Genomic DNA, 27419 nt, shown 5'->3' on the forward strand with positions numbered 1-27419 from the left:
CCCTGAGAATTTTTTCAGGAGCCGCCACTGGATTTGATGTATAACGTAATAAGCGGTACCGTAATTCAACGGACAACGCACATTCCTTTTCCATTTAAGGACAGCCTTTGAGCTATGACGCCAACCAATAAGATCCCTTCTCTTTAGTGCGAAGTTAATCAGGCTTAGTGAACGGAATTGTAGTGGCCAAGAACAATTTCCGCGTTAACGTTTTTGTTATTTAGACGTTTATTGACACCCTGGAACTCAAAATATGAAAGGTTTAACTGCGCAGCAGCACATATATACCTCAGATAGTCTTTGATTCGCGTTGGAGACAGGACTTGGTTGATAGATGTTATCTAGGTAGCTAGCTGCTAACGTTAGCTAACAACGATGGCTAACTGTATGGTTTTTCACACTCAAATAGCCTCCATCATGGAGATGCTAGCGAATGCAGCCGTGGCAGAGATCTGTAAACTCGTAGACGACGACTATGCAGTGTTTCGTTTGGAAATAACTCAAAGCCAGAAAGAAAACAGGGGATTGCGGAGGAAACTACAGCTACTGGAACTGAAGGTTGCACGGGAGCGCGCAGAAAGGACAATTAGAGAGCGCGTCCTTGCCAGTCGTCCCAGTAGCGTCAAGATCCTCGACCGATACAGAGGAATAGCAAGAGGTACATTTTGCATTAGGCCAAGGTTGCGGGGAGTGTCGCCCCGTTCCCCTCTGCGTATGTGTTAAGATGTGTTACCCATAATTGGGTATTGGTCAGTTTTTGGATAGTATTGTAATGAAACCGGCAGGGAGTGCAGTTTGAACCCTCAACCTTCAGGCCCGTTGCCCCGCTGAAATCGATTGTGCAAAAAAAAAGCTCAAGTGGCAGAGTAGATATCCGCTCTTATAAACCAGGGTATGCCACACAACTCCCTCACAGAATGCCTTTCTTGGAGTATGCAGCATTGCTAGTTATTGTTTATGGCCCTCGCATGATAAATAATTACTTTTGGGGATTATGTAGATTTTGGATTACTTTTAGTTACGTTTAACTGGTTTTAATATAGACAGCACGAATTGACTGTCTGTACTCTGCCATGGTACACACTTTAATCTCCATGTCTCTCTCTGTCACCCCCACTGCTCTGTGTGGTTTAATCCGCCCTGTCATGGAATGTATCCGTGAAGGGCATGGGGCTTGTCGCTGGTTATTATATGGGATGTCTTCCTTACTCTGAACTGTCAGTGTCATGTAGGCAAGAGGAGTAGTGGTGCGCGCGCTTGCCGGCCATGTACTGTTGTGGATGCGAGGTCCAACTCAGATCACTTCTGACACCAGTGTAATGAATCAGACAGGGAGTGCGGCGCGAAGCATCAACCTTCTGGCCCGTAGCCCCGCGGAAATCGACTGTGCCCTAAAAGCATGCTCAGGTGGCGATATCCACGCTTATAAACCAGGGAGCTACTGTATGCAACAATACTTCCCCTAATTACTTCGCTATATTGCACAATTTATTTTATCAGGCAGGTCAATTAAGAACAACTTCTTGCACAAAGAAACAATGTCGTATTCTAGCCAAATTCTTGATTTACTGAATTTCCTGTTGTCACACTCAATTAAAATAATGTGATGCATTGAACAATAAATAGTATATCAAGAAGTTATGAGAAGTTTTTACCTTACATCCTTGCCAATTGTAGACAGTGTCAATAGTGTACAATATAACTTAACCATCCCCTTTCCCTCAATCACTCTCTTAGGTGAAGGACACAGGAGCTTTGCGAAGCCAGCGGGACACAACGCATGGAGAGATGACCAACCCATAGCTATAGATGAAGGGAATGGAACCTCAACCCAGCATGTTATCGTGATAGAGGTTAGTGTCATAATGTAACAATGACAGTACATCAAATGTGGCCCGTTTATTTCAGAAAGGCTCCCCTCAGCTATTCATTTGCTTACATGTACATCCTAATTTATCTGCCATATGGGAGCTTGTGAGACTTTCCTACGACATTGTTATCCAATTCAACTCGTGTACCGATAATAACCTCCTCTCTTCTTGTGTTAGTCTGCAGATGCAGAGGCTGCAGGTCCTGGAGGATTGTCTCTGGTCAAGCAGGAGAGGACTGAAGGAGAGGAGGACCCACGACACAGCAGAGACATCCAGACTGGAGCAGTGGCTGGAGTGGCGCCCCCTGTAGACACGGAGGACCTCGCCACCGCTGCAGCGCCCCAGCCCAGGCCCCGACGCAGCATCACGGAGGTCAGTGGAACGCTGAACGCCGTCCTCAAGTCAGAGACAGACACAGAGACTTTAACTATAACACACAGGCTCTTACACACAGGATCTGACCAGAGGTCAGACCCAGAGAAACTGTGGCAGGAAAGGCTGGGCTGTCCTCCTGCTCCCGGCTCAGAGTATTTACTTTACGGTAACCCGAGTTTGTTAACGGTTCATTCCTATCGGGACTCAGATAACACGTTAGAGACTGGCAATGATCCGTCTTCTTCTTACACTACAGAGATGGGTTTAGAGACACAGACTGATCTATCTAGAGAGGACTGGAACCGGTACAGTAGTAGTGTATACTCTGAAGGGTGCCTAGATAAGAAAGGGGAGGTTATAGATGAGTTGACCGTGAAAGTGGAGGGCGACGCTCCTCTGACATGGAATGTAGACGAGACTCACTTAGGAGAAGGACACTCACAAGGCAGATATTTCGTAGATTACAGGGAAAGCTTACAGACAAATCCAAATGCGCTCAGGAATCACAACCCAGTATCCACGTTGATGGGGCCTTCCGATTCACACAGCAGCGTCCTTTTCGATCAGGAATTGAAATCAAACAACAGGGCAAGGGCCCAGGTTCGGGGAGGGGGAGCAACATCCGGCAATAGTAAAGAGAAACGGTTCCTCTGCATGTTCTGTAACAAAGGCTTCAGCTGCCACCAGAAGTTGGAGATCCACAAGAGGGTCCACACAGGGGTGAAATCCTTCAGCTGTACCCAGTGTCATATGCGCTTCGCCCAGTCTGGCAACCTGAAGAGGCACCAGAGGGTTCATACAGGGGAGAAACCCTTCAGCTGTACCCAGTGTCAGATGCGCTTTGCCCAGGCTGGTCACCTGAAGAGGCACCAGAGGGTCCACACAGGGGAGAAACCCTACAGCTGCCCCCAGTGTGAGAAGAGGTTCTCCCACCAGCACCATCTGAAGATGCACCTAAAGGTCCACACGGGAGAGAGGCTGTTCAGAGATTAACTATTTTAGGATACACCAGCAGAAAAACCATTCCACTCTATAACATATAAATTAATCATTCCGCTCTATAGTTTCTGATGTTTAGATCAAACCCTGCATTAAAGAGAAATATGAATTCTCATTGTTGTCAGCATAAAAAGATCCACAGATGCATTTGGAATAACGAGCGTAACAGATTTCAGTGTTGAATATTCCTGCGTAGAATATTGCATCCAGGCATTGTGTGATTTATAAGGCATATATAAGCCTAAAAGGTCTTATGTATTGTGTTTGTACTGTGTAGGCTATATGATGTTCACAAAGGTCTATTTAATTACTTCCATTTAACTACTACTTTTTTTCCCCCAAGACACTTAATGAGAAAATGAATGCAGTTTATCAACTTCATGCCGATTAGAGACGTGTATGTGTGGTTTTCATATGGTGTGTTTAAAACTTGTTTGTTTAAATAATAAACAGAAAATGGGACTTTTCATTCTAAGAATTTCATTGAGACTCTCTTTAGTATATATTACATCTGATCTTACCCTATTCTGCATACTCTTTATATACACTTAGGGCTTACTAAATATACAGTGCATTTGGAAAGTATTCAGACCGCTTGACCTTTTCCAGAAATATGGCACAGATTTGTCTGTAGAGCTCCGAGACAGGATTGTGTCGAGGCACAGATCTGGGGAAGGGTAACAAAAAATGTCTGCAGCATTGAAGGTCCCCAAGAACACAGTGGCCTCCATCATTCTTAAATGGAAGAAGTTTGGAACCACCAAGACTCTTCCTAAAGGGCCTTGGTCAGGGAGGTGACAAAGAACCTGATGTTCACTCTGACAGAGCTCCAGAGTTCCTCTGTGGAGATGGGAGAACCTTCCAGAAGGACAACCATCTCTGCAGCACTCCACCAATCAGGCCTTTATGGTAGAGTGGCCAGACGGAAGCCACTTCTCAGTAAAAGGCACATGACAGCACACTTAGTTTGCCGAAAGTACTCTCAGACCATGAGAAACAAGATTCTCTGGTCTGATGAAACCAAGATTGAACTCTTTGGCCTGAATGCCAAGCATCACATCTGGAGGAAACCTGGCACCATCCCTACGGTGAAGCATGGTGGTGGCAGCATCATGCTGTGGGGGTGTTTTTCAGCGGCAGGGACTGGGAGACCAGTCAGGATCGAGGGAAAGATGAACGGAGCAAAGTACAGAGAGATCCTTAATGAAAACCTGCTCCAGAGCGCTCAGGACCTCAAACTGGGGCAAAGGTTTACCTTCCACAGGACAACGACCCTAAGCACACAGCCAAGATAACGCAGGAGTGGCTTCGGGACAAGTCTCTGAATGTCCTTGAGTGGCCCAGACTTGAACCCGATCAAACATCTCTGGAGACGCTCCCCATCCATCCTGACAGAACTTGAGAGGATCTGCAGAGAAGAATGGGAGAAACTCCCCAAATACAGGTGTGCCAAGCTTGTAGTGTCATACCCAAGAAGACTCAAGGCTGTAATCCCTGCCAAAGGTGCTTCAACAAAGTACTGAGTAAAGGGTCTGAATACTAATATAAATGTAATATTTCAGTTTTAATTTTTGTAATAAATTTGCACAAATTTCTAAAAACCTGTTTTTGCTTTGTCATTATGGGGTATTGTGTGTAGATTGATTGATGGGGGGGGGGGGGGTCTGAATTCCATTTTGGAATAAGGCTGTAACGTAACAAAATGTGGAAAATGTCAAGGGGTCTGAATACTTTGTGAATGCACTGTACATACACATACCCACACACTAACAAACACCTACTGTACACATCAAAATAGTTTAGTCAGGTTTGTCTGATGATGACTTTTGCCTTATCATAGCTGACGCATATATACACACAACATCATATTTATGTCCACCATGATGGGTTTAACAACAATTAAGTAAATCTCTATCTAAAATACGATGGGATCATTGCTGCCGGCTCACCTTACAGGTACTCGCCATCCTCTGCCTTCGTGAGCTGGATGGCACTGCAATCGCTACTCATTCTTCCTCCTTCAAGGCACTCCGAATCAGTATCATCTTTATTCGGCAAATACATTTGCATGTATAGGAATGTGACGGTACAGAAGCCCTTTAGCCCAAGAAAAAAAAACATTCTAAATTATACTCTTGGAATTATCTTGTTTGAACGACTTAGTATCGCGTTTAAATGACTTAATTAAAAAAGTAGTTTAAGTGAGATACTAAGTCGTTCGAACTAAAGAATTGTTATTTTGTCTAATTAGGCCCAATTTGTTATGCAGCTTGTCAGACCATGTATTGGTTGCTGCAACCTTTCATTCACTGATTTCATCCATTGATATGATTGACAGTTATTTGATAGCCTTAGAGACTCACTACAAACCCCACAAAACAGATTTTGGCTGTAATTGAACAGACTGTCACCAAGGGTATGCACAATGGTGATATCGCCAAAAGAGAACACAGATTATTGGTGCGTAAAAACAGCTCCACGCCGGTAATATGCAGTCCCTAAACTACTGTTTAATTATCTAAATCCCCAAAGGGACAGGACAAATCTTCTTTGCGAAATCAGCCCTGGTTTGGCAGAAGGCATGATGATCTCTGCTCAGCTTCAAATTCCCTGATTGATAAATATAATAATAATATAATATAATATGCCATTTAGCAGACTATTTTATCCAAAGCGACTTACAGTCATGTGTGCATACATTTTTACATATGGGTGGTCCCGGGGATCGAACCCACTACCCTGGCGTTACAAGCGCCATGCTCTACCAATTGAGCTACAGAGGACCACATAAATATGGCACTATGTATTGTGGCACAATTGGCCCAGCATCGTCCAGGGTATGGGAGGGAATGGCCGGCAGGGATGTAGCTCAGTTGGTACAGCATGGCGTTTGCAACGCCAGGGTTGTGGGTTCGATTCCCACGGGGGGGCAGTATGAAAAACAAAAAACAAATAAAAAATAATTTTTGCACTAACTGTAAGTCGCTCTGGATAAGAGCGTCTGCTAAATGACAAAAAACAAAACAAAAAAACAAAAACAAAAAAAATATATGGACAGAGCGGCATGGACTAAGATACAGTAGAATATTATAGAATAGAATGCAGTATATACATATGAGTAGTGCAAGATATGTAAACATTATTAAAGTGACTAGTGTTCCATTTCTTAAAGTGGCCAGTGATTTCAATAGACAGCAGCAGCCTCTAATGTGCTAGTGATGGCTATTTAACAGTCTGATGGCCTTGAGATAGAAGCTGTTTTTCATTCTCTCTGTCCCAGCTTTGATGCACCTGTACTGACCTCGCCTTCTGGATGATAGCGGGGTGAACAGGCAGTGGCTCGGGTGGTTGATGTCCTTGATTATCTTTTTGGCCTTCCTGTGACATAGGGTGCTGTATGTGTCTTGGAGGGCGGGTAGTTTGCCTCCGATAATGCGTTCGGCAGACCGCACCACCCTCTGGAGAGCCCTGCAGTTGCGGGCGGTGCAGTTGCCGTACCAGGTGGTGATACAGCCCGACAGGATGCTCTCAATTGTGCATCTGTAAAAGTTTGTGAGGGTTTTAGGTGCCAAGCCGAATTTCTTCAGCCTCCTGAGGTTGAAGAGGCTCTGTTGCGCCTTCTTCACCACACTGTCTACATGGGTGGACCATTTCAGTTTGTCGATGATGTGTACGCCAAGGAACTTGAAGCTTTCCACCTTCTCCACTGCGGTCCCGTCGATGTGGATAGTGGGGTGCACCCTCTGCTGTTTCCTGAAGTCCACAATCATCTCATTTGTTTTGTTGACATGGGGGCGGCTTCATCTCAATGTATTTTTAAATTTTAGGCTTTTCACTGAACCAAAGTATAAACGCAACATGTAAAGTGTTGGTCCCATATTTCATGAGCTGAAATAAAAGGGGCCAGAAATTTTCCATATGCACAAAAAGCTTATTTCTCTCACATTTTGTGCACAAATTTGTTTACATCCCTGTTAGTGGGCATTTCTCCTTTGCCAAGATAATCCGTCCACTTGACAGGTGTGGCATATCAGGAAGCTGCTTAAACAGCATGATCATTACACAGATGCACCTTGTGCTGAGGACAATAAAAGGCCACTCTAAAATGTGCAGTTTTGTCACACAACACAATGCCACAGATGTCTCAAGTTTTTAGGGAGTGTGCAATTGGCATGCTGACTGCAGGAATGTCCACCAGAGCTGTTGCCAGAGAATGTAATGTTAATTTCTTTAACCATAAGCCGCCTCCAACGTCGTTTTAGAGAATTTGGCAGTACGTCCAACCGGCCTCACAACCGCAGACCACGTGTAGCCACGCCAGCCCAGGACCTCCACATCCGGCTTCTACACCTGCGGGATTGTTTGAGACCAGCCACCCGGACAGCTGATGAAACTGAGGAGCATTTCTGTCTGTAATAAAGGCCTTTTGTGGGGGAAAACTCATTCTGATAGGCATGGGCCTGGCTGTGAAATCCATAGATAAGGGCCTAATTTATTTATTTCAATTGACTGATTTCCTTACAGTGCCTTGCAAAAGTATTCATCCCCCTTGGCGTTTTTCCTATTTTGTTGCATTACAACCTGTAATTTAAATGGATTTTTATTTGGATTTCATGTAATGGACATACACAAAATAGTCAAAATTGGTGAAGCAGGTCAGGGACAAAGTTGTGGAGAAATACAGATCAGGGTTGGGTTATAAAAAAATATCCGTAACTTTGAACATCCCACGGAGCACCATTAAATCCGTTATTAAAAAATGGAAAGAATATGGCACCACAACAAACCTGCCAAGAGAGGGCCGCCCACCAAAGCTCATGGACCAGGCAAGGAGGGCATTAATCAGAGAGGCAACAAAGAGACCAAAGATAACCCTGAAGGAGCTGCAAAGCTCCACAGCGGAGATTGGAGTATCTGTCCATAGGACCACTTTAAGCCGTACACTCCACAGAGCTGGGCTTTACGGAAGAGTGGCCATAAAAAAGCCATTGCTTAAAGTAAAAAATAAGCAAACAAGTTTGGTGTTCGCCAAAAGGCATGTGGGAGACTCCCCAAACATATGGAAGAAGGTACTCTGGTCAGATGAGACTAAAATTGAGCTTTTTGGCCATCAAGGAAAACGCTATGTCTGGCGCAAACCCAACACCTCTCATCACCCCGAGAACACCATCCCCACAGTGAAGCATGGTGGTGGCGGCATCATGCTGTGGGGATGTTTTTCATCGGCAGGGACTGGGAAACTGGTCAGAATTGAAGGAATGATGGATGGCGTTAAATACAGGGAAATTGACATTTAAATGTCTTGGAATGGCCTAGTCAAAGCCCAGACCTCAATCCAATTGAGAATCTGTGGTATGACTTACCGTGGTCCTCTGTAGCTCAATTGGTAGAGCATGGCGCTTGTAACGCCAGGGTAGTGGGTTCGATCCCCGGGACCATCCATACGTAAAAATGTATGCTCACATGACTGTAAGTCGCTTTGGATAAAAGCGTCTGCTAAATGGCATATTACTTAAAGATTGCTGTACACCAGCGGAACCCATCCAACTTGAAGGAGCTGGAGCAGTTTTGCCTTGAAGAATGGGCAAAAATCCCAGTGGCTAGATGTGCCAAGCTTATAGAGACATACCCCAAGAGACTTGCAGCTGTAACTGCTGCAAAAGGTGGCTGTACAAAGTATTGACTTTGGGGGGATGAATAGTTATGCACGCTGAAGTTTTCTGTTTTCTTGTCTCTTTGTTTCACCCAACAAAAAAAATGTGCATCTTCAAAGTGGTAGGCATGTTGTGTAAATCAAATGATACAAACCCCCCAAAAATCCATTTTAATTCCAGGTTGTAAGGCAACAAAATAAGAAAAATGCCAAGGGGGGTGAATACTTTCGCAAGCCACTGTATATGAACTGTAACTCAGTAAAATTGTTTAAATTGTTGCATGTTGCATTTTATATTTTTGTTCAGTATATATACCATTCTCCTTCCTCTTGTTTATATTATGGCTATATTCCCACTAATATTCCTTTATGTAATTCAGCTTTTACATGTGCATTTCTATGTCTTTATTATAATAATCATGTTTAATTTGTAGAGCGCATTTCCCAATCTCAATGCACATGTGATGGTTGTTGGGGCTTACTTCTGTTTGCAAGTCATTTCACGGCTGCAGTTTGAGCTTATTTATTCCCTTTTATTTATGAAAAGTAGCCGATACTGGCCTTTATTATTTATGATTTATTTATGATATTTTAGCTTAATTAAATGTATTTATATTATGGTGTTTCTATTCCAAGAAAAATTAAAATACATTTCAAACACAATACTAAGTCGTTCAAACAAGATAATTCCAATAGTACTTTTTTTTTTGCCTTGGGCTTCAGGGCTTCCATATGGCAGGAAATGGTAATGCCACAATAAACAGAATATACAGACAGACAATAAACAAACGGAATATATGGAAAGGATAGACAGTGCCTTCAGAAAGTATTCATACCCCTTGACATATTCCACACTTTGTTGTGCTATTGGCAGAATTCAAATTATTTATTTTTTACCCATCTACACCCAATACCCCATAATGCCAAAGTGAAAACATGTTTGTAGAAATTTTAGCAAATGTATTGAAAAATAAATACAGAAATCTCTCATTTACATAAGTATTCACAGCCCTGAGTCAATACATGTTAGCAGCACTTTTGGCAGTCTCTACGAGCTTTCCACACCTGTAATGTGCAACATTTGCCAATTATTCTTTTCAAAATTCTTCAAGCTGTCAAATTGGTTGTTGATCATTGCTAAACAACCATTTTCAGGTCAGAGTGGTACTCAGTAATGTGTTGTATTGGATTTGTCCCAAACATAACACTTTCTATTTTGGACAAAAGTAAATTGCTTTGCCACTTTTTTTTTGCAGTATTACTTGTTTCAAACAGGATGCATGTTTTGGAATATTTTTATTCGGTACAGGCTTCCTTCTTTTCACCCTGTCAATTAGGTTAGTATTGTGAGTACCTACAATGTTGTGGATCCATCCTCAGTTTTCTCCTATCACAGCCATTAAACTCTGTAACTGTTTTAAAGTCACCATTGGTCTCATGTTGAAATCTCTGACCGGTTTCCTTCCTCTCCGGCAACTAAGTTAGGAAGGACCCCTGTATCTTTGTAGTGACTGGGTGTATTGATACACCATCCAAAGTGTAATTAATAACTTCAACATGCTCAAAGGGATAGTCAATGTCTGCTTTTTTATTTTTTACCCATCTACCAATAGGTGCCCTTCTTTGCGAGGCATTTGAAATCCTCCCTGGTCTTTGTGGGTGAATCTGTGTTTGAAATTCACTGCTCGACTGCGGGACCTTACAGATAATTGTATGTGTGGGGTACAGAGGTGAGGTTGTCATAAAAAAATAATGTTAAACACTTATGTGACTTGTTAAGCAAATCTTGAATTTATTTAGGCTTGCCATAACAAAGGGGTTGAATAATTATTGACTCAAGACATTTCAGCTTTTCATTTGTAATTAATTTGTCAAAATTTTGAAAAACATAATTCCACTTTGACATTATGGGGTATTGTGTGTAGGCCAGTGTAATAAAATCTACATTTAATCAATTTTAAATTCAGGCTGTAACGCAACAAAATATGAAAAAGGTCAAGGGGTGTGAATACTTTCTAAAGACACAGAATTTACACAATCCACATACATACCAGGCAAAAAAAAACTAGAGACTACACTATAAACATCGGTCTAAACTACAGACTACACTATATGCCACGACACCTCAGTGGGGCTCGACGGCAGAACCAGCATCCTGGAACTACCCCCTCGATCCACCACTCAACTCAGCCCTGCCTCCCTACTGCCTATTTGGCTCTGACACCTCTCATTCCTCTTCAGGCAGACCCAACGGGATAGCCACTTCTGCCTGCTTGCTGACTTCAGTCACTAGCCTCTTCCTTGCCACTCCTTCAATGCCAAGTAGCCCCAGGGCTCTCCAGAGTGATTGGCTTGTGAAGCCTCTGCAGTCCGACCTCAACTGGTTGATTCCTGGTTCTCCATCCATTCTGCTGACTCTCAAGCCAGATGATGGACTGGTATTTGAGCTTCCACTCATGTGCCAACTCCATCTTCTCCTCCCAGGGCACTGTGAGCTCAATGAGGACCACCTGCTTGGTGCCTCTAGACCAGAGAATGATATTCATCGGTCAGACCTGCTTGGCAGGAGGAGAGCACATGCTCCAGATTGGCTGGTGGTTCACATAATGTACAGCTGGGCTCTTTGCCAACCCACAGAGTACACAGAGTAAGGCAGAAACTTAATCTGCTGCCCTTCCATGTTCCAGATGTGTTGCCAGGTGAGTGCCCTGTCTCGCACGCTCTCTACCTTCATCAGCCTTTCAGACCTCCCTCTGCACCATGCCACAGCACTCTTATTTCTTCCAGCTTGACCTGGTTCTGCATCCCAGACCCAGCCTGCCTTGATTTACCGACCCAACAATTTCAGCTTGTTGCAGCCGTTCCACCGCCTCAATGAGCGCTCTGCTGGCTGACCACTTGTGACCCGTTCTGACCTCGATCTGTCACCTCTGTTCTGACCTCTCAAATCAAATCAAATGTTATTTGTTACATGCTTCGTAAACAACAGGTGTGGACTAACAGTGAAATGTTTACATACGGGCCCTTCCAAACAATGCAGAGAGAAAGAAAATCGAGAAATAATAGAAAAATAAAACACGTAATAATAGATACACAATGAGTAACGATAACTTGGCTATATACAAGGGGTACCAGTACCGAGCCAATGTGCAGGGGCACAAGGTAATTGAGGTATAACTAGGAACTAAAGTGACAGATAGTAAGGAGTAGCAGCAGAGAATGTAATGAGTAAAAAAAGTTTGTGCAAAAAGCGTCAATGCAGATAGTACGGGTAGCTATTTGGTTAACTATTTAACTAACTATTTAGTAGTCTTATTGCTGGTCAGGGTCCTGTTGGTTCTAGACTTGGTGCATTGGTACTGTTTGCCATGCGGTAGCAGAGAGAATAGTCTATGACTTGGGTGGCTTGAATCCTTTAAAATGTTTAGAGCCTTCCTCTGACAGCCTGGTATAGAGGTCCTGGATGGCAGGGAGCTCGGCCCCAGTGATTTACTGGGCCGTACTCACTACCCTCTGTAGTGCCTTGCAATCAGTGGCCAAGCAGTTGCCATAACAAGCGGTGATGCAGCCAGCCAAGATGCTCTCAATGGTGCAGCTGTATACATTTCTGAGGATCTGAGGACCATTGCCAAATCTTTTCAGCCACTGTGTTGGTGTGTTTGGACCATGATAGATCCTTAGTGATGTGGACACAGAGGAACTTGCAGCTCTTGACCCGCTCCACTACAGCCCTGTCGATGTGAATGGGGGCGTGCTCGGCCCTCCGTTGTCAGCTCCTTTGTCTTGCTGATGTTGAGGGAGAGGTTGTTGTCCTGGCACCACACTGCCAGGTCTCTGAACCCCCTAAGGGCTGTCTCATCGTTGTCGGTGATCAGGCCTACCACGTCTTGTCATCTGTAAACTTGATGGTGTTGGAGTCGTGCGCGGCCACGCAGTCGTAGGTGAACGGCGCACAGGAGGGGACTAAGCACGCACCCCTGAGGGGCCCCTGTGTTGAGGGTCAGTGTGGCGGATGTGTTGTTGTATCCTCACCAGCTAGATGTATATTATCCATGTCCTTGTTCAGCCACGTTTCCGAGAAACATAGGATATTGCAGTTCTTCAGGTCCCGTTGATAGTGATTGTACATTCACCAATAGAACAGGGGGTAGAGGCAGTTTATTTACTGTCCGCCGTAGATTCATCAGGGTGCCTGCACGTCGGCCTCTACAGTATATTGGCGTCTCTTTCTCTTGGCGGAAAACATTAAGATCAGCGCAAAAAAACACGTCCGCTATACATTCCAGCGCCATTCCTCTTTTTCTCTCATCCTAGCTGTCCCACAGCATTATAGCCTGACGTGCTTTTTTGCTTAGTACTCCTCTACCACAGGTGTAATTGGCAGCTGCAGCTTGCTGCCTGGGCTGTACAGGCCGATGGAGCAGAAGATTCTTGGGACCACCAGCCATCTCCTGAGGAAGTGGTTAATTTTCCTCTCTAGTGCCTCCACTGTTGAAATAGGTACTTCATAGACAAGCAGTTGCCAGAGGAGTCTGGGAAGTACCCCATGTTGGTAGCCCTATGCCTTAAACTTGCCTGTTAGGCCACTCTTCTCCAGAGATGTCATCCAAGTGTTGGCTTGAAAGAGCGTCTCTTTCACACAATCTTTGTCATTGAGATTGGCCCTGTACCACTTGCCCAGGCTTTTCACAGGCTTCTCTCTGATGGTGGGGATGTTCTCCTCTCCGATCTTGAATTGGTACCGTTCCTGGACATGTCCCTTTTTCAGGACTAGGTTTCTTGACATTGCAGGCTTGAACATTCTGGCCCATTTGGTGAGCTCTTCCAGATCCTCTAAACTCCACAGCCTTCTGGAACTGACGTGATTTTCAGATTGTCCATGAATGCTCTGATTGGAGCCTGCTGGACGCCGCTTGCCAGTGCTGCACCATGTCTAAGCTTCTCTGCTGATTTCATGAGGAGGTTCATCGGCCAAAATACCTACCTCCAGCCTTTCCACTTGTGAATCTTGAAGTTGTCGAAGTAGCACTGCAGAAGCTTCTGGGATCTTGCAGGTACATGGTAGGTCTTGAGTGTGGTTTCCACCAGCTTGTGAGGTATGGTTCTGTAAGCATTGGTTAGGCCTAGCCACAGGACTGCCAGGTCTCCTTGATTCCGCTTTGCATCCTCAGTGATCTTTTAGATGATGCTTGTTTTTTCAAGGCAGCCGGACAGCTGGAATTCTGCCCTTTTGTATGGATGTGTCGATGTAGTTGTCCAACATGAATGTTGTCAGCCTCTTCGCCAGGATTCCAAAGAAGATTTTATCTTCCACATTGAGGAGTGAGATGGTTCGGAATTGCTTGATGTTTATGGAGTTTTCTTCTTTTGGAATGAAACAGCAACTAGCCAGCTTTCTGCAAGATGCCACTTTCAGCAGCCTCCTGGGCCTCTCGCAGTATTTGTACACTTTGTACGAAATACCATTAGGCTCTGGTGCTGATCTTCCCCTGGCCTTTTTGAGAAAGTAATTCATCTCCCACCAGCTGGGTTCCGACACCTCGAAGGGGATGGTGGCTTCATCTGGTTTGATGAGTTTTGCCATCTCCTCCAGCTCCTCTTCATGCCTGGGGTCACTGTGGACTCCACGAAGGTGCTCCTCCACCTCTTCCTTCGTTGCTTTGAGCTCTCCTGATCTTTTGACCCCCAGGGATTTTGATAAATACTGGAAGGGTAAAGTCCGTCCTCTCCTTCATCCACCTCCTTCTGTCCCTGCGATGGTATTCAGCTCGGCACAAGGTCTTAATACACTCTCTCTGATTGTCTCAGATGTCCTTCAATGCTGGTTTCTCTCCCTCCCTTGCTTGGTGAAAAGCCTTCTTCAGCCTCCGTAGGTCGCGTCTTAGGGTTGTTATGTACTTCAGACATCGGTTTTCTCTTGGCTTGATGTTTGTCTTGGATTTCCTCTCTTTCTTTCCAAAGCGGTCAACCTCTATGCTCCAGATGATAGTTGACATGGCTCGGATTTTCTTCCCTACATCTCCTGTGAGTGTTACCTCCAGCACTTGATCCACGTCTCGGTTGAACATATCCCATTCCTTCTTTGCTGACGCAGCAGGCCATCTTAAGAACGATCGGGCCTGAACGATCATGTACTCTTATCTCCACCCGGCAGAGCCAGAAGAGGACTGGCCACACCTCAGAGCCTAGTTCCTCTCTAGGTTTCTTCCTAGGTTCCAGCCTTCCTAGGGAGTTTTTCCTAGCCACTGTGCTTCTACATCTGTATTGCTCTTTCAGGTTTTATCTGTGTAGCACTTTGTGACAACTGCTGCTGTAAAAAGGGCTTTATAAAATAAATGTTGTTGATTGATTTGATTTCACAGGCTCGTTCCTGGTCTCTCCTGTGTTGTTCTGTACAGATTGTCTTGTATGTTGTGTGCCTTCCCTCTCCTGTTGGTCCTCTGTCTCCCCTGGTGCATCAGGGATGTTACGATCGCCACCCCTTTTGTCATGCGCATTGCGATTCTGGGGACTTTAGTTCGGCTCCTGCCCCGGCCTCTCCTCCGTCTCACTAGGTTGCCCTATGCTTTGGACATTCCAATTGAGTAGTGTACACTATATCTCTGCCTGATGTTTCTTCAGACCTCTCTTCACACATCTGTAGACCCTAGATAAATTGTTTAGCTGTTCTGTTGTCGGTTGTCCGTCATGAGTGGTCATAACAGTGGTCTGTCCTGAACACTGTCCTGAACGCCGATCATCCTCCCCCGCTCTCGCCCGAGAGTGGTATCTTAGTAGGTATCTTTCCATAGTGATTGATAGTGGTACCTCCTTGGGAAGGTTGTGCTTAAGCCTGCCAAGAAAGATCTTTAATGTTATGGGGCTATTTTGCTTCCACTGGTCTTGAGGCTCTTAAGGTCAACGGCATCATGAACTTTACCAAGTACCAGGACATTTTAGCCAAAAACCTGGTTGGCTCTGCCAGGAGACTGAAACTTGGCCGCAAGTGGATCTTTCAGCAAGACAATAACCCCAAGCACATATCAAAATCCACAAAGAAATGGTTAATTGAACACAAAATCTACATTTTGCAATGGCCATCTCTGTCTCCGGACTTGAACCTCATTGAAAACCTGTCCTTTGAATTGAAGAGTGCAGTCCATAAGCGCAGACAAAGGATATCAAGGACCTGGAAATATTATGCATGGAGGAATGATCTAAGATCCCTCCCAATGTGTTCTCTAATCTCATAAAACATTTTAGAAAAAGGCTCTGTGTCGTCATCCTCGCAAGGGGAGGGTGCTGGAGTATTGAAATAATTTTGAAACATACAGTTGAAGTCAGAAGTTTACATACACTTAGGTTGGAGTCATTAACTTGTTTTTCAACCACTCCACAAATTTCTTGTTAACAAACTGTCGTTTTGGCAAGTCGGTTAGGACATCAACTTTGTGCATGACACAAGTAATTTTTCCAACAATTGTTTACAGACAGATTATTGCACTTATAATTCACTGTATCACAATTCCAGTGGGTCAGAAGTTTACATACACTAAGTTGACTGTGCCTTTAAACAGCTTGGAAAATTCCAGGAAATTATGTCATGGCTTTAGAAGCTTCTGATAGGCTAATTGACATCATTTGAGTCAATTGGAGGTGTACCTGTGGATGTATTTCAAGGCCTACCTTCAAACTCAGTGTCTCTTTGCTTGACATCATGGGATAATCAAAAGAAATCAGCCAAGACCTCAGAAAAAAATTGTAGACCTCCACAAGTCTGGTTCATCCAATTTCCAAACGCCTGAAGGTACCACGTTCATCTCTACATCAATAGTACGCAAGTATAAACACCATGGGACCACGCAGCCGTCATACTGCTCAGGAAGGAGACGCGTTCTGTCTCCTAGAGATGTTGCAAATCAATCCCAGAACAACAGCAAAGGACCTTGTGAAGATGCTGGAGGAAACAGGTACAAAAGTATCTATATCCACAGTAAAACAAGTCCTATATCGACATAACCTGAAAGGCCGCTCAGCAAGGAAGAAGCCACTGCTCCAAAACCGCCATAAAAAAGCCAGACTACAGTTTGCAACTGCACATGGGGACAAAGATCGTACTTTTTGGAGAAATGTCCTCTGGTCTGATGAATGAAAAATAGAACTGTTTGGCCATAACGACCATTGTTATGTTTGGAGGAAAAATGGGGCGGCTTGCAAGCCATAGAACACCATCCCAACCGTGAAGCACGGGGTGGGAGCATCATGCTGTGGGGTGCTTTGCTGCAGGAGGGACTGGTGCACTTCACAAAATAGATGGCATCATGAGGAAGGAAAATTATGTGGATATATTGAAGCAACATCTCAAGACATCAGTCAGGAAGTTAAAGCTTGGTCGCAAATGGGTCTTCCAAATGGACAATGACCCTAGCATACTTCCAAAGTTGTGGCAAAATAGCTTAAGGACAACAAAGTCAAGGTATTGGAGTGGCCATCACAAAGCCCTGAACTCAATCCTATAGAACATTTGTGGGCAGAACTGAAAAAGCGTGTGCGAGCAAGGAGGCCTACAAACCTGACTCAGTTATACCAGCTCTGTCAGGAGGAATGGGCCAAAAATCACCCAATTTATTGTGGGAAGCTTGTGGAAGGCTACCCGAAACGTTTGACCCAAGTTAAACAATTTAAAGGCAATGCTACCAAATACTAATTGAGTGTATGTAAACTTCTGACCCACTGGGAATGTGATGAAAGAAATAAAAGCAGAAAATAAATCATTCTCTTGACATTTCACATTCTTAAAAATAATGTGTTGATCCTAACTGACCTAAAACAGGGAATGTTTTACATGTATTTGGCTAAGGTGTAAGTAAACTTCCGACTTCAACTGTATCTAAAAATAAAATAAAAAATCCTTGTTAAATATCTCTTTGAGCAATTCTGTTAGTATAAAATAATATAATTTTCCCAATTTTGGGAGCATATAATATAGCTCAGTATTTTAATTATTTATTTTATACAGTATTTTTTGCTCATATTTATTAAGGGTGCCAATAATTTGAGGTGACTGTACATTTGCATGTACAGGAATTTGACTTGGTGAAATGGTATAGGACTCAAACGTATTGGGGATGGGTAAACATTCCATGTTGAAAGTGCGTTTATTATAGTGATGGGGGAAAAAATCTATACAGTTAACTATCGCAATATTATTTTTGCGCTGGTTGGCTGTACCTGCACCAAAACTCCAGTATTTTTCTTCATAGCTTGTTCTCCATTCTTCTTTTTTAAATAGGGAGCCAATTTGTTTTTTCTCATGGCTATCTCTTTTGGTGAGTAATGTGTTTGGAACTTTGCAATAAAATCACAGTATCGAATCGCAATACATATAGAATCGTGAGAATCGCAATACAAATATCAGCACCTAAGTATTGTGATAATATCGTATTGTGACATCCCTGGCAATTCCCAGCCCAAGTCTATTATCTGTGTGTGTACATACCTGAGGGAGTGTATGTCTGTGTAATCTGTATCACCTCTCTTCCAGGAGGAGGAGGATCCAGAGGTGCTGCTGGTGAAGGAGGAGGGGTGTGAGGAGGGTCTGGGGAACCCTGAGGGGACCATGGTCATAGAGGACAACCAGACTACACCTCCTCCTGAACCCACAGAGGAACCAGCTGAGCAGCACTGGACCACACACAGTCTCACTGAGGTGAGCCCACTGAACTACTGTCTGAATGGTATTAGGTCAGGGCCCGTATCCACAAAGCCCTCAGAGTAGGAGTGCTGATCTAGGATCAGTTTAGCCTTTTAGATCATAATGAATAAGATTACATGGAAAGCACTCCTACTCTGAGAATCTATGTAGATACGGGCTCAGGTCTTGATAAATGTTGTCTTGTGTGGGACCATGCATTTGAATGATCAAACCATTAAAAAGTGTCAACTAATCAAATCAACTAACATATTTGCATAGTATCAAGTCAACTAACATGTTTGCATAGTACACATAGCAATCCCTCATTGCCTAATCAGAAGATGCCCCATAGCAGGGTGCTCATATCAGATTTCTTGATCCAACATCCTCTCACTCTGTATCTCTTACAGTCAGTAGACATGGAGGATGGGAAGCCTGATCTGCTGCTGGTCAAAGAGGAGACAATAGAAGACGGACCAGAGAGCATTGACCTGCTGAGTGGACTAAAGATGGGGGAGCAGGGTAAGGGAGAAATACATATAGCCTACCTATAGTACCTTCAGAAAGTATTCATACCCCTTGACTTATTCCACATTTTGTTGTGTTACAGCCTGAATTGAAAATGGATTAAATTGATATTTTGTGTAACTGGTCTACACACTACCCCATAATGTCAAAGTGGAATTATGTTTTTAGAAATGTTTACAAATTAATAAAAAATGAAAAGATGAGTCAATAAGTATTCAACCCCTTTGTTGTGGCAAGCCTAAATACGTTCAAGAGTAAAAATGTGCTTAACAAGTCGCATAATCAGTTGCATGGACTCACTCTGTGTGCAATAATTGGGTTTAACATGATTTTTGAATGACTACCTCATCTCTGTACCCCACACATACAATTATCTGTAAGGTCCCTCAGTCGAGCAGTGAATTTCAAACACATATTCAAACACAAAGACCAGGGAGGTTTTTCAATGCCTCGCAAAGAAGGGCACCTATTGGTAGATGGGTACAAATTAAAATTGAATATCCCTTTGAGCATGGTGAAGTTATTAATTACACTTTGGATGGTGATTACACCAGGCCATGATTTGGTTGCACCAAAAAGAAATTGCGGCATCACGCAATCCACAAAATGTTGTAGGTCTATCATCTTAGAAAGTCCTTCACAGTGCTTTATTAAAAAGTGTAATAGACTACTGAGATGGTATTGAAGAAATAACTTGTTTCATCATCTTGTGATGTTGTGATTCAAAATATTTTTATGTACAATCTAATCCAGTGATTGTCATGCATTTTGGGTAGCCACTTCTGCTATTGTTGTTATATTTTCCAGTTAAAATAGGGCTCCAGAATGTTCCGATTTTTTTTTCAATAGAGGTGAATTTGCCTGCTTCTTTATGTGCTCTAATATCAGGCTAATTTATTTGGGGCTAATTCACCACCTGAGTAAGTGTAAACTCAACACATTCGCTAGATCACTAACTCTAAACATAATACCCACTTGGCTTAGTGGACTGAAAAATTGCAGTAGCCATGTATTAATCTAACAGTACATTTAATGTCCCAAAAAACATTGCAGTTGTAGCCTACCGTCCAACGAGGCTTATGCACTCCCAACAGCCAATGCCCATTTCGCTCGCTCTGTATCCCAAAGCAATATAAAATATATTTGTAAAATAGTTGCAATTGAGCTCATAATTGAGAGTTGAGAAATAACAAAGTATACCTACAGAATGATGAGAACATCCTCTCACCATCTGTGACAACAGGATAGCTGTGTTTTCCCAGCAATTGGATTTTAAAATGTTATACAATCAGAACACTTTTCTTTCTCCAGGAGAATTTTTTCCTCTGGGAAAGGAGCGAGAGAGTGCCTCTCTCAACACAGCAGCAGGCCCCAGAGAAACAGGGACAGGCAGGCAGACAGACACTTTCATTACAGGAATCATGAGGATAATGTACTTTACTGTTGTACCAAATCATGGTTTTAGCCTCCTAAAAAATAGTCCAGCCTTCTATCCTTCTGGGTAAAGACATCAGTGACTGAACTGTAAAAACCCTCCCTGTTGGCCCTCAGTCTGTATCAGGTCATGCTGGAACAAAAAGCTGAGGAGCTGTCCAGGGGATTTGTCTCGTACCATTTTTGAACTGTACAATCCGACAAGATCAGCCTTAAGTCTAACGAAATCCAAGTACTTGGCATATTTTGACAGGCTCTCGTATGCTGGTGTCGAACTTTTGTGACATTGTTAAAAAACAACAATCTGTCCACTAAGCCAAGGAAATTAAGTTCACCAAAGTGGTTAAACCTGGCTCTCATCTGAACATTGATATTGTCCAGTATGTTCTAGTAGATTTGCCCCCTCTCTATTCTGATCGTCTGTTTACTACGAGTTTCGCTTTCTGCCAGGTCCAGTTCATTGCATTTCTGCTCGAATTGCTCATAGAAACTATCAAAGTCTTGTAGCTGCCGGTCCAGTGCTATCAGAAGTAGAACATTTATTGTTATCAATCAATAATGACAAACCTCCTGGCATTGACAACGTAGATGGAAAGCTACTGAGGATGGTAGCTGACTCTATAGCCACTCCTATCTGTCATATCTTGAATCTGAGCCTAGAGGAAAGTATTTGTCCTCAGGCCTGGAGGGAAGCAAAAGTCATTCCGCTACCCAAGTCTGGTAAAGCGGCCTTTACTGGTTCTAATAGCGGACCTATCAGCTTGCTGCCAGCTCTTAGCAAACTGTTGAAAAAATGTGTGTTTGACCAAATAATAATACCAATAATCAAGATAAGATAAAACTTGAGCCTGCAGAACTTGCTTTGTGGAGTGTGGTGTCAAAAAAGCAGAAATTATCTATCACGGACAGACCTCTCCACATCTTTACAACCATTGAATCAATATGCTTTGACCATAACAGTTTACAATGTAAGGAAAAACCAAGTAATTTAATCTTCTCAACATTCTCAACAGCCACACAATTCATTACCAGATTCAGCTGAGGTCTAGAACTTAGGGAATGATTTGTACCCAATACAATGCTCTTAGATTTAGAGATTGAGACATGAAAGGCAGCGAAGCTCTCTGCCTGCCTTTTGGCGTCCGTTAGCTGACAGTATAAGGTAGAAACACCCATGTGCAAGTCATGTCAATGCGTTGCATTGAATTTGGAGTTTGAAGGGCGGGAAAAAGGGACACAGCCTTTCCCCTGGCCTCCATTTTGTACCAGATCACTACACATTTGGCATCTTCCCAAATGAAGATGACAAGGCACTGCCTACCCTGAACGTCACTGCTACATACAGTAATAGATCTTCAATGGGAATAGTGATGTTCCTGGCTATATTTTTTATCCTATTTTTCTTCATTCATAAAATTAAATCAATGCAACTTATGTTTACATACAAAAAACACACGTTATAATTTATGAACTTGACCAGATAATTGACAAAAAATATATATAGTTTTCTCTGACATATTTGTAAAGTCTATTTTCAAACCTCTTCCTGCAGGTGGTTGGCTGGAGGCTAACAGAGGAGACTGGGTGGCCATCTTGGATTCCCAGACCCAGACGGGTGCAGCCAAGGGCCCAGGGGACAACATCACTGAGCAGGCCAGGACCAGAGGCGACATAGTGGAGGTCAGTGGATGGGACATCGTCCTCAACTCTGGGCTGGTGAACAACACTGTTAACCACAACCAGAAACAGACAGTCGAACACAAAACAACATCCGAACTTAGTCTCCATGACAACAGACTGTCTGAGACCAGGGCGAGGCGTAGAGTTGGTCTGCATGGATGGGGAGGTGTCCATATGCGGCGGGAGAGAACAGACACAGACTTGGCTAGCGATGATCCGTCCTGCTCCTATAGTTGTGATTCAGAGAGACTGATGGCACCTCAGGTTAACCCCCTAACAGGTGCTGCCTTCAGCCTGCCTTCTATAGGATCTATCAACTGGAACATGGACCCTGCGACAACACAGACACTCCCTGGCCTTCGTCCTCCTCACAATCTCCTTATGTTAAACCAGACCTCAGACAATGCCAGTGCCTCAACACTAAGTGGCTACACAAGCCCATTCACAAATGACAGTAGTAGAGATGGAATCAGTAAAGGTGGCGGCGCCAAAGAGAAGCGCTTCCCGTGTTCGTTCTGTGGGAAAGCCTTCAGTTTCCCCAATCAGGTGAAGATCCACCAGAGGATGCACACGGGGGAGAAACCGTTCGGCTGCCACTTGTGCCGGGACAGCTTCTCCCATTTGTCCAGCCTGAAGCGGCACCAGAGAGTCCACACAGGGGAGAAACCATACAGCTGCCCCCAGTGTGAGAAGAGGTTCTCCCACCAGCACCGCTTGAAGATACACCTGAAGATCCACAAGGGAGATGGGCCGTTCACCTGTACACACTGCAGGAAGAGGTTCTCAGAGAGGAGCTTCCTCAGGATACACCAGCAGAAAATGCACACGGCCCATGTATAGAGTATAGTGACATGTAATATAGTACTAGTTAGTTTGTTTGTAGTTAATTCTGTTGGTTTTGAATGTAGTAGGGAACTGGATGAGGTAAACAGAGGAAAGAATGAGTATGATGAGGCAGAGTAGATGATATGGTGGTGGTTGGTGGCATGGTGGCTGTAAAAAATGTTCACTGATGGAAAGTGACAACTATGTCCCTTTAGGTTGATACAGGTGTTTTATAGTGAGATAAGGATGGTGCCTTAATTCATGTTTACTTGACATGATGTAGTGAAGATTTCTGTAATGTGATGTTGAACCTTTTCCAAAGTCTTATAAAATTAACTTGATCAAAGTGAAGGTACCAGATTGACAGAAAAGGTAAAGTGTTACCATAGTGAAAAAAGATATTCTACTTGCCACGTATCGATTTGTGCAATAAAAGTACTGTACTTCACGTTATGTGAGTGTTTCACCGTTTTGTTGAAATGAAATACAAAATTGACTCTGTGCTGACTGACTTGGTTATTTTTGTATCATTGCGGGGACTGCGTTTCCCTTATCTCAGCCGAACCAAAACATTATACTTCATTCTTAAATCAACAAAAAAATATTATAATGAACTCCAATGGCTCCATATTGTTAAGTACACTATATATACAAACGTATGTGGACACCCCATCAAATTAGTGGATTTGGCTATTTTAGCCACACCCGTTGCGGACAGGTGTATAAAATCGAGCACACAGTCATGCAATCTCCTTAGACAAACATTGGCAGTAGAATGGCCTTACTGAAGTGCTCAGTGACTTTCAACGTGGCACTGTCATAGGATGCCACCTTTCCAACAAGTCAGTTCGTAAAATGTCTGCCCTGCTAGAGCTGCCCCGGTCAACTGTATAGTTGTGATTCATAGAGACTGATGGCGCCTCAGGTTAACCCCCCTAACAGGTGCTGCCTTCAGCCTGCCTTCTATAGGATCTATCAACTGGAACATAGAACCTTCGACAATACAGACACTCCCTGGCCTTCATCCTCCTCACACTCTCTTAATGTTAAACCAGACCTCAGATAATGCCAGTGCCTCAACACTAAATAGCTACACAAGCCCATTAACAAATTACAGTAGTAGAGATGGAATCAGTAAAGCTGGCAGCTCCAAAGAGAAGCACTTCCCGTGTTTGTTCTGTGGGAAAGCCTTCAGTTTCCCCAATCACTTATTGTGAAGTGGAAACGTCTAGGAGCAACAACGGCTCAGCCGCCACGTGGTAGGCCACACTATGTCCAGAATGGGACCGCCAAGTGCTGAAGCGCGTAGCGTGTAAAAATAGTCTGTCATCGGTTGCAACACTCACTTCCGAATTCCAAACTTCCTCTGGAAGCAACGTCAGCGCAAGAACTGTTAGTCGGGAGCTTCATGAAATGGGTTTCCATGGCCAAGCAGCCGCACACAAGCCTAAGATCACAATGCGCAATGCCAAGCGTTGGCTGGAGTGGTGTAAAGCTCTCCACCATTGGACTCTGGAGCAGTGGAAACGTGTTCTCTGGAGTGATGATTCACGCTTCACCATCTGGCAGTCCGACAGATGAGTCTAGGTTTGGTGGATGCCAGGAGAATGCTACATGCCCAAATGAATTGTGCCAACTGTAAAGTTTCGTGGATGAGGAATAAAGGTCTGGGGCTGTTTTTCATGGTTTGGGCTAGGCCCCTTGGTTCCAGTAATGGAAAATCTTAACGCTACAGCATACAATGACATTCTAGACGATTCTGTGCTTCCAACTTTGTGGCAACAGTTTGGGGAAGGCCCTTTCCTGTTTCAGCATGACAATGCCCCGTGCACAAAGTGAGGTCCATACAGAAATTATTTGTTGAGATCGGTGTAGAAGAACTTGACTGGCCTGCAAAGATCCCTGACCTCAACCCCATCGAACACCTTTGTGATGAATTGGAACGCAGACTGCGAGCCAGGCCTAATCACACAACATCAGTGCTCAATCTCACTAATGCTCTTGTGGCTGAATGGAAGCAAGTCCCCGCAGCAATGTTCCAACATCTAGTAGAAAGACTTCCCAGAAGAGAGGAGGCTGTTATAGCAGCAAAGGGCGGACCAACTCCATATTCATGCTCATGATTTTGAAATGAGATGTTCGACGAGCAGGTGTCCACATCCCTTTGGTCATGTACAGTACTTAAATCACAGTGTTAGAGATGGGCTTGACTGTGGTTTGCATTTTATAATGTCATGTTTCTGTGTGTACAGTAAAGAGTTTCTTATATAAACCTTTATATGCTCTTCTGTACATTTTGTGTTTACAGTCTGCAGTCCATGAGGACCTGCTGATATCCGGTGTTGCTGGCGGGACAGACTGGACTTCTGAGGCGGCTGTTCACAAACCCTGGCACCGGATCAGAACCATGGATCAGGAGCCTTCGCTCTTACTTCCCAAGTCGGAACTGAGACCGAACCACGAGGGACAGAGACTCCACCACAACCACCACACAGAACACAACCAACATCAGAGAGACAGAGGCTCCTGTCAGGGATCCAGTCTGCAGCCCAGACCCTTCTCTTCACAGTCTCAGTGCAGGGATGAAGCAGGGCCTGGGGCTGATAGAGATAGACCCTCCTGTTCCTATGATACAAACACCACAGTATCCATGATGAACAGAGCAGGTCACCCTGGGCTTCAGCCTTCACAGAGAGTGGTGGGAGACCCCCCTGGTGGTAGTCTATCAGCAAGTCTGTCTTCTCCTTCAGGGTCTCGTCTAATGCCTGGTGACTGGGTTCATGAAAAGCCTGGACCTGGGTCTAGACTTCCTCAGCTACCTCATGGTTACCTCATGAATACAGACAGGGTCAGGATGGGCGGTCACCACGAAAGGTACCTATCCTTTAACCCAGCACACAATCCCAACAACACCCAAACAATGGCTAGAGGTCAAGGCGGGAGCTCAAATACTCCTACTTCTACCTTCTCTGGTGTCATTGGGTCACAACGTGGGAGGCCGAGCGTTAGGACGGACGCCAACAAGCCGTACGCCTGCCCCACGTGTGGGAAGTGCTTCGCTGAAGCGTACTATGTGAAGATGCACCAGACCGTTCACACCAAGGAGAGGCCCTTCAAGTGCAAACTATGTTACAAAAGCTTCTCCTTCCTGAGTAACCTTATCAGACATAGGAGTGTACACAATGGGGAGAAATCGTAGCAGTGTGGATATCTGGGAACCATTCTTTAGCTGACATATTATAGTTATCATGTGAAGTGTCTTGGGGTAAGAGGGTAATTAACCACATACCATTCATTAACCCTTTGTTGACTTGTCATTTGAGATAGGCTTGTGTAAATACGTGTTTTTAGATGGACAGTAAATCTAGGCTAGAACAAGAACAGTTCAATATTTACCTTACTGAGGTGATGTAGATGGAATTAAGTCATATTATTTTCTACTCTATTGTTGCTAACACACTGTTCTTTCTAAACAAGTCTGCTCTCAGCTTGAAAAATACTGATCATAGGAGATATGATGTGTAATGTAATAATCAGTACCGTATTTCAAAGAACAGCGATCATACCTTTTTCATTTAACCACAGCCTTTGAGCTATGACGCCAACCAATAAGATCCTTTCTCTTCAGAGTAAACGGAGGTAGGTGGAAACTGGAAGAGATGACTCTGACGGTTAGTTTGAAACTGCTGGCGACTGAAGATGAGTGGGTTACACTGGCGAAAAAGGAAGGAAACAAGAAGTAAAGTTGTGGTGGAAAATAGGAAACCCCTAGACTCGTTTTTAGTCGGAGTGAGGGTTTTGGACCAATGTAACCTGGGAGATCCTTTTGAAGTCTCGATAAATGTCATGAATGCATTGGGTGAAGGGCATCAGTGAGAGTAACAAGTGGGCTTATTTCGATTTTTTTTTATGTGTCAATGAGAGAAGACTTGAAATAAACAAGATGGCGGCGTACACATTGTTGGATTGCTTCAAATTCAAACAGACCCCTTGCAACTGGACACAGACATTTTATGGGATTCCTGTTTCCACGAATCGAGGACGAAGACAATATCACCAAACATAAGTTGGTCGAAAATTATCTGTGCTACACCAAACAGTACCTATCCTGTAACACCCATTAATGGATACCAAAAGTCTTTGGATAAATCACATCTGGTGTAACAATCTGTAGATAACGCAGTACAAGGAATTCTGTACATGAAGGTACCGCCCTCACAGGCCCCTGAACTTGTATATGGATTTGATTTGGATTGGACTGTGAGTGACTGAAGAAGTGGGATAGTTTTGATTGATCTATATTTGTATTTTGTGTATTGTCCAAAAACAGATTATTCCTTACCAATGCTCTGTATCCGAGGTTTTATGCTTCTCGCAGGAC

General features: G+C 43.8%; 1 protein-coding gene across 2 annotated transcripts; it reads left to right on the top strand.

The window, feature by feature from the left end:
* Positions 1-107: 107 nt before the first annotated feature.
* Positions 108-27389, top strand: LOC311110316 (uncharacterized protein). 2 transcript variants are annotated; one of them, XM_084188855.1, is made up of 7 exons: positions 108-658; positions 1738-1853; positions 2049-2243; positions 18422-18586; positions 18982-19093; positions 22086-22213; positions 25347-27389. In XM_084188855.1, the coding sequence occupies exons 1-7, from the start codon at positions 376-378 to the stop codon at positions 26235-26237; spliced, it is 1890 nt and encodes a 629-aa protein (XP_084044981.1). In that variant the 5' UTR covers positions 108-375; the 3' UTR covers positions 26238-27389. The 2 variants fall into 2 exon arrangements, with proteins under 2 accessions (XP_084044981.1, XP_084044982.1); XM_084188856.1 differs by lacking the exon at positions 25347-27389 and having other exon boundaries at positions 22086-23539.
* The last annotated feature ends 30 nt before the right edge of the window (positions 27390-27419 follow it).

The sequence above is a fragment of the Coregonus lavaretus genome (genome assembly GCF_964263955.1).
Source record: "Coregonus lavaretus genome assembly, contig: SUPER_35_unloc_3, whole genome shotgun sequence".
Classification (NCBI taxonomy): domain Eukaryota; kingdom Metazoa; phylum Chordata; class Actinopteri; order Salmoniformes; family Salmonidae; genus Coregonus; species Coregonus lavaretus.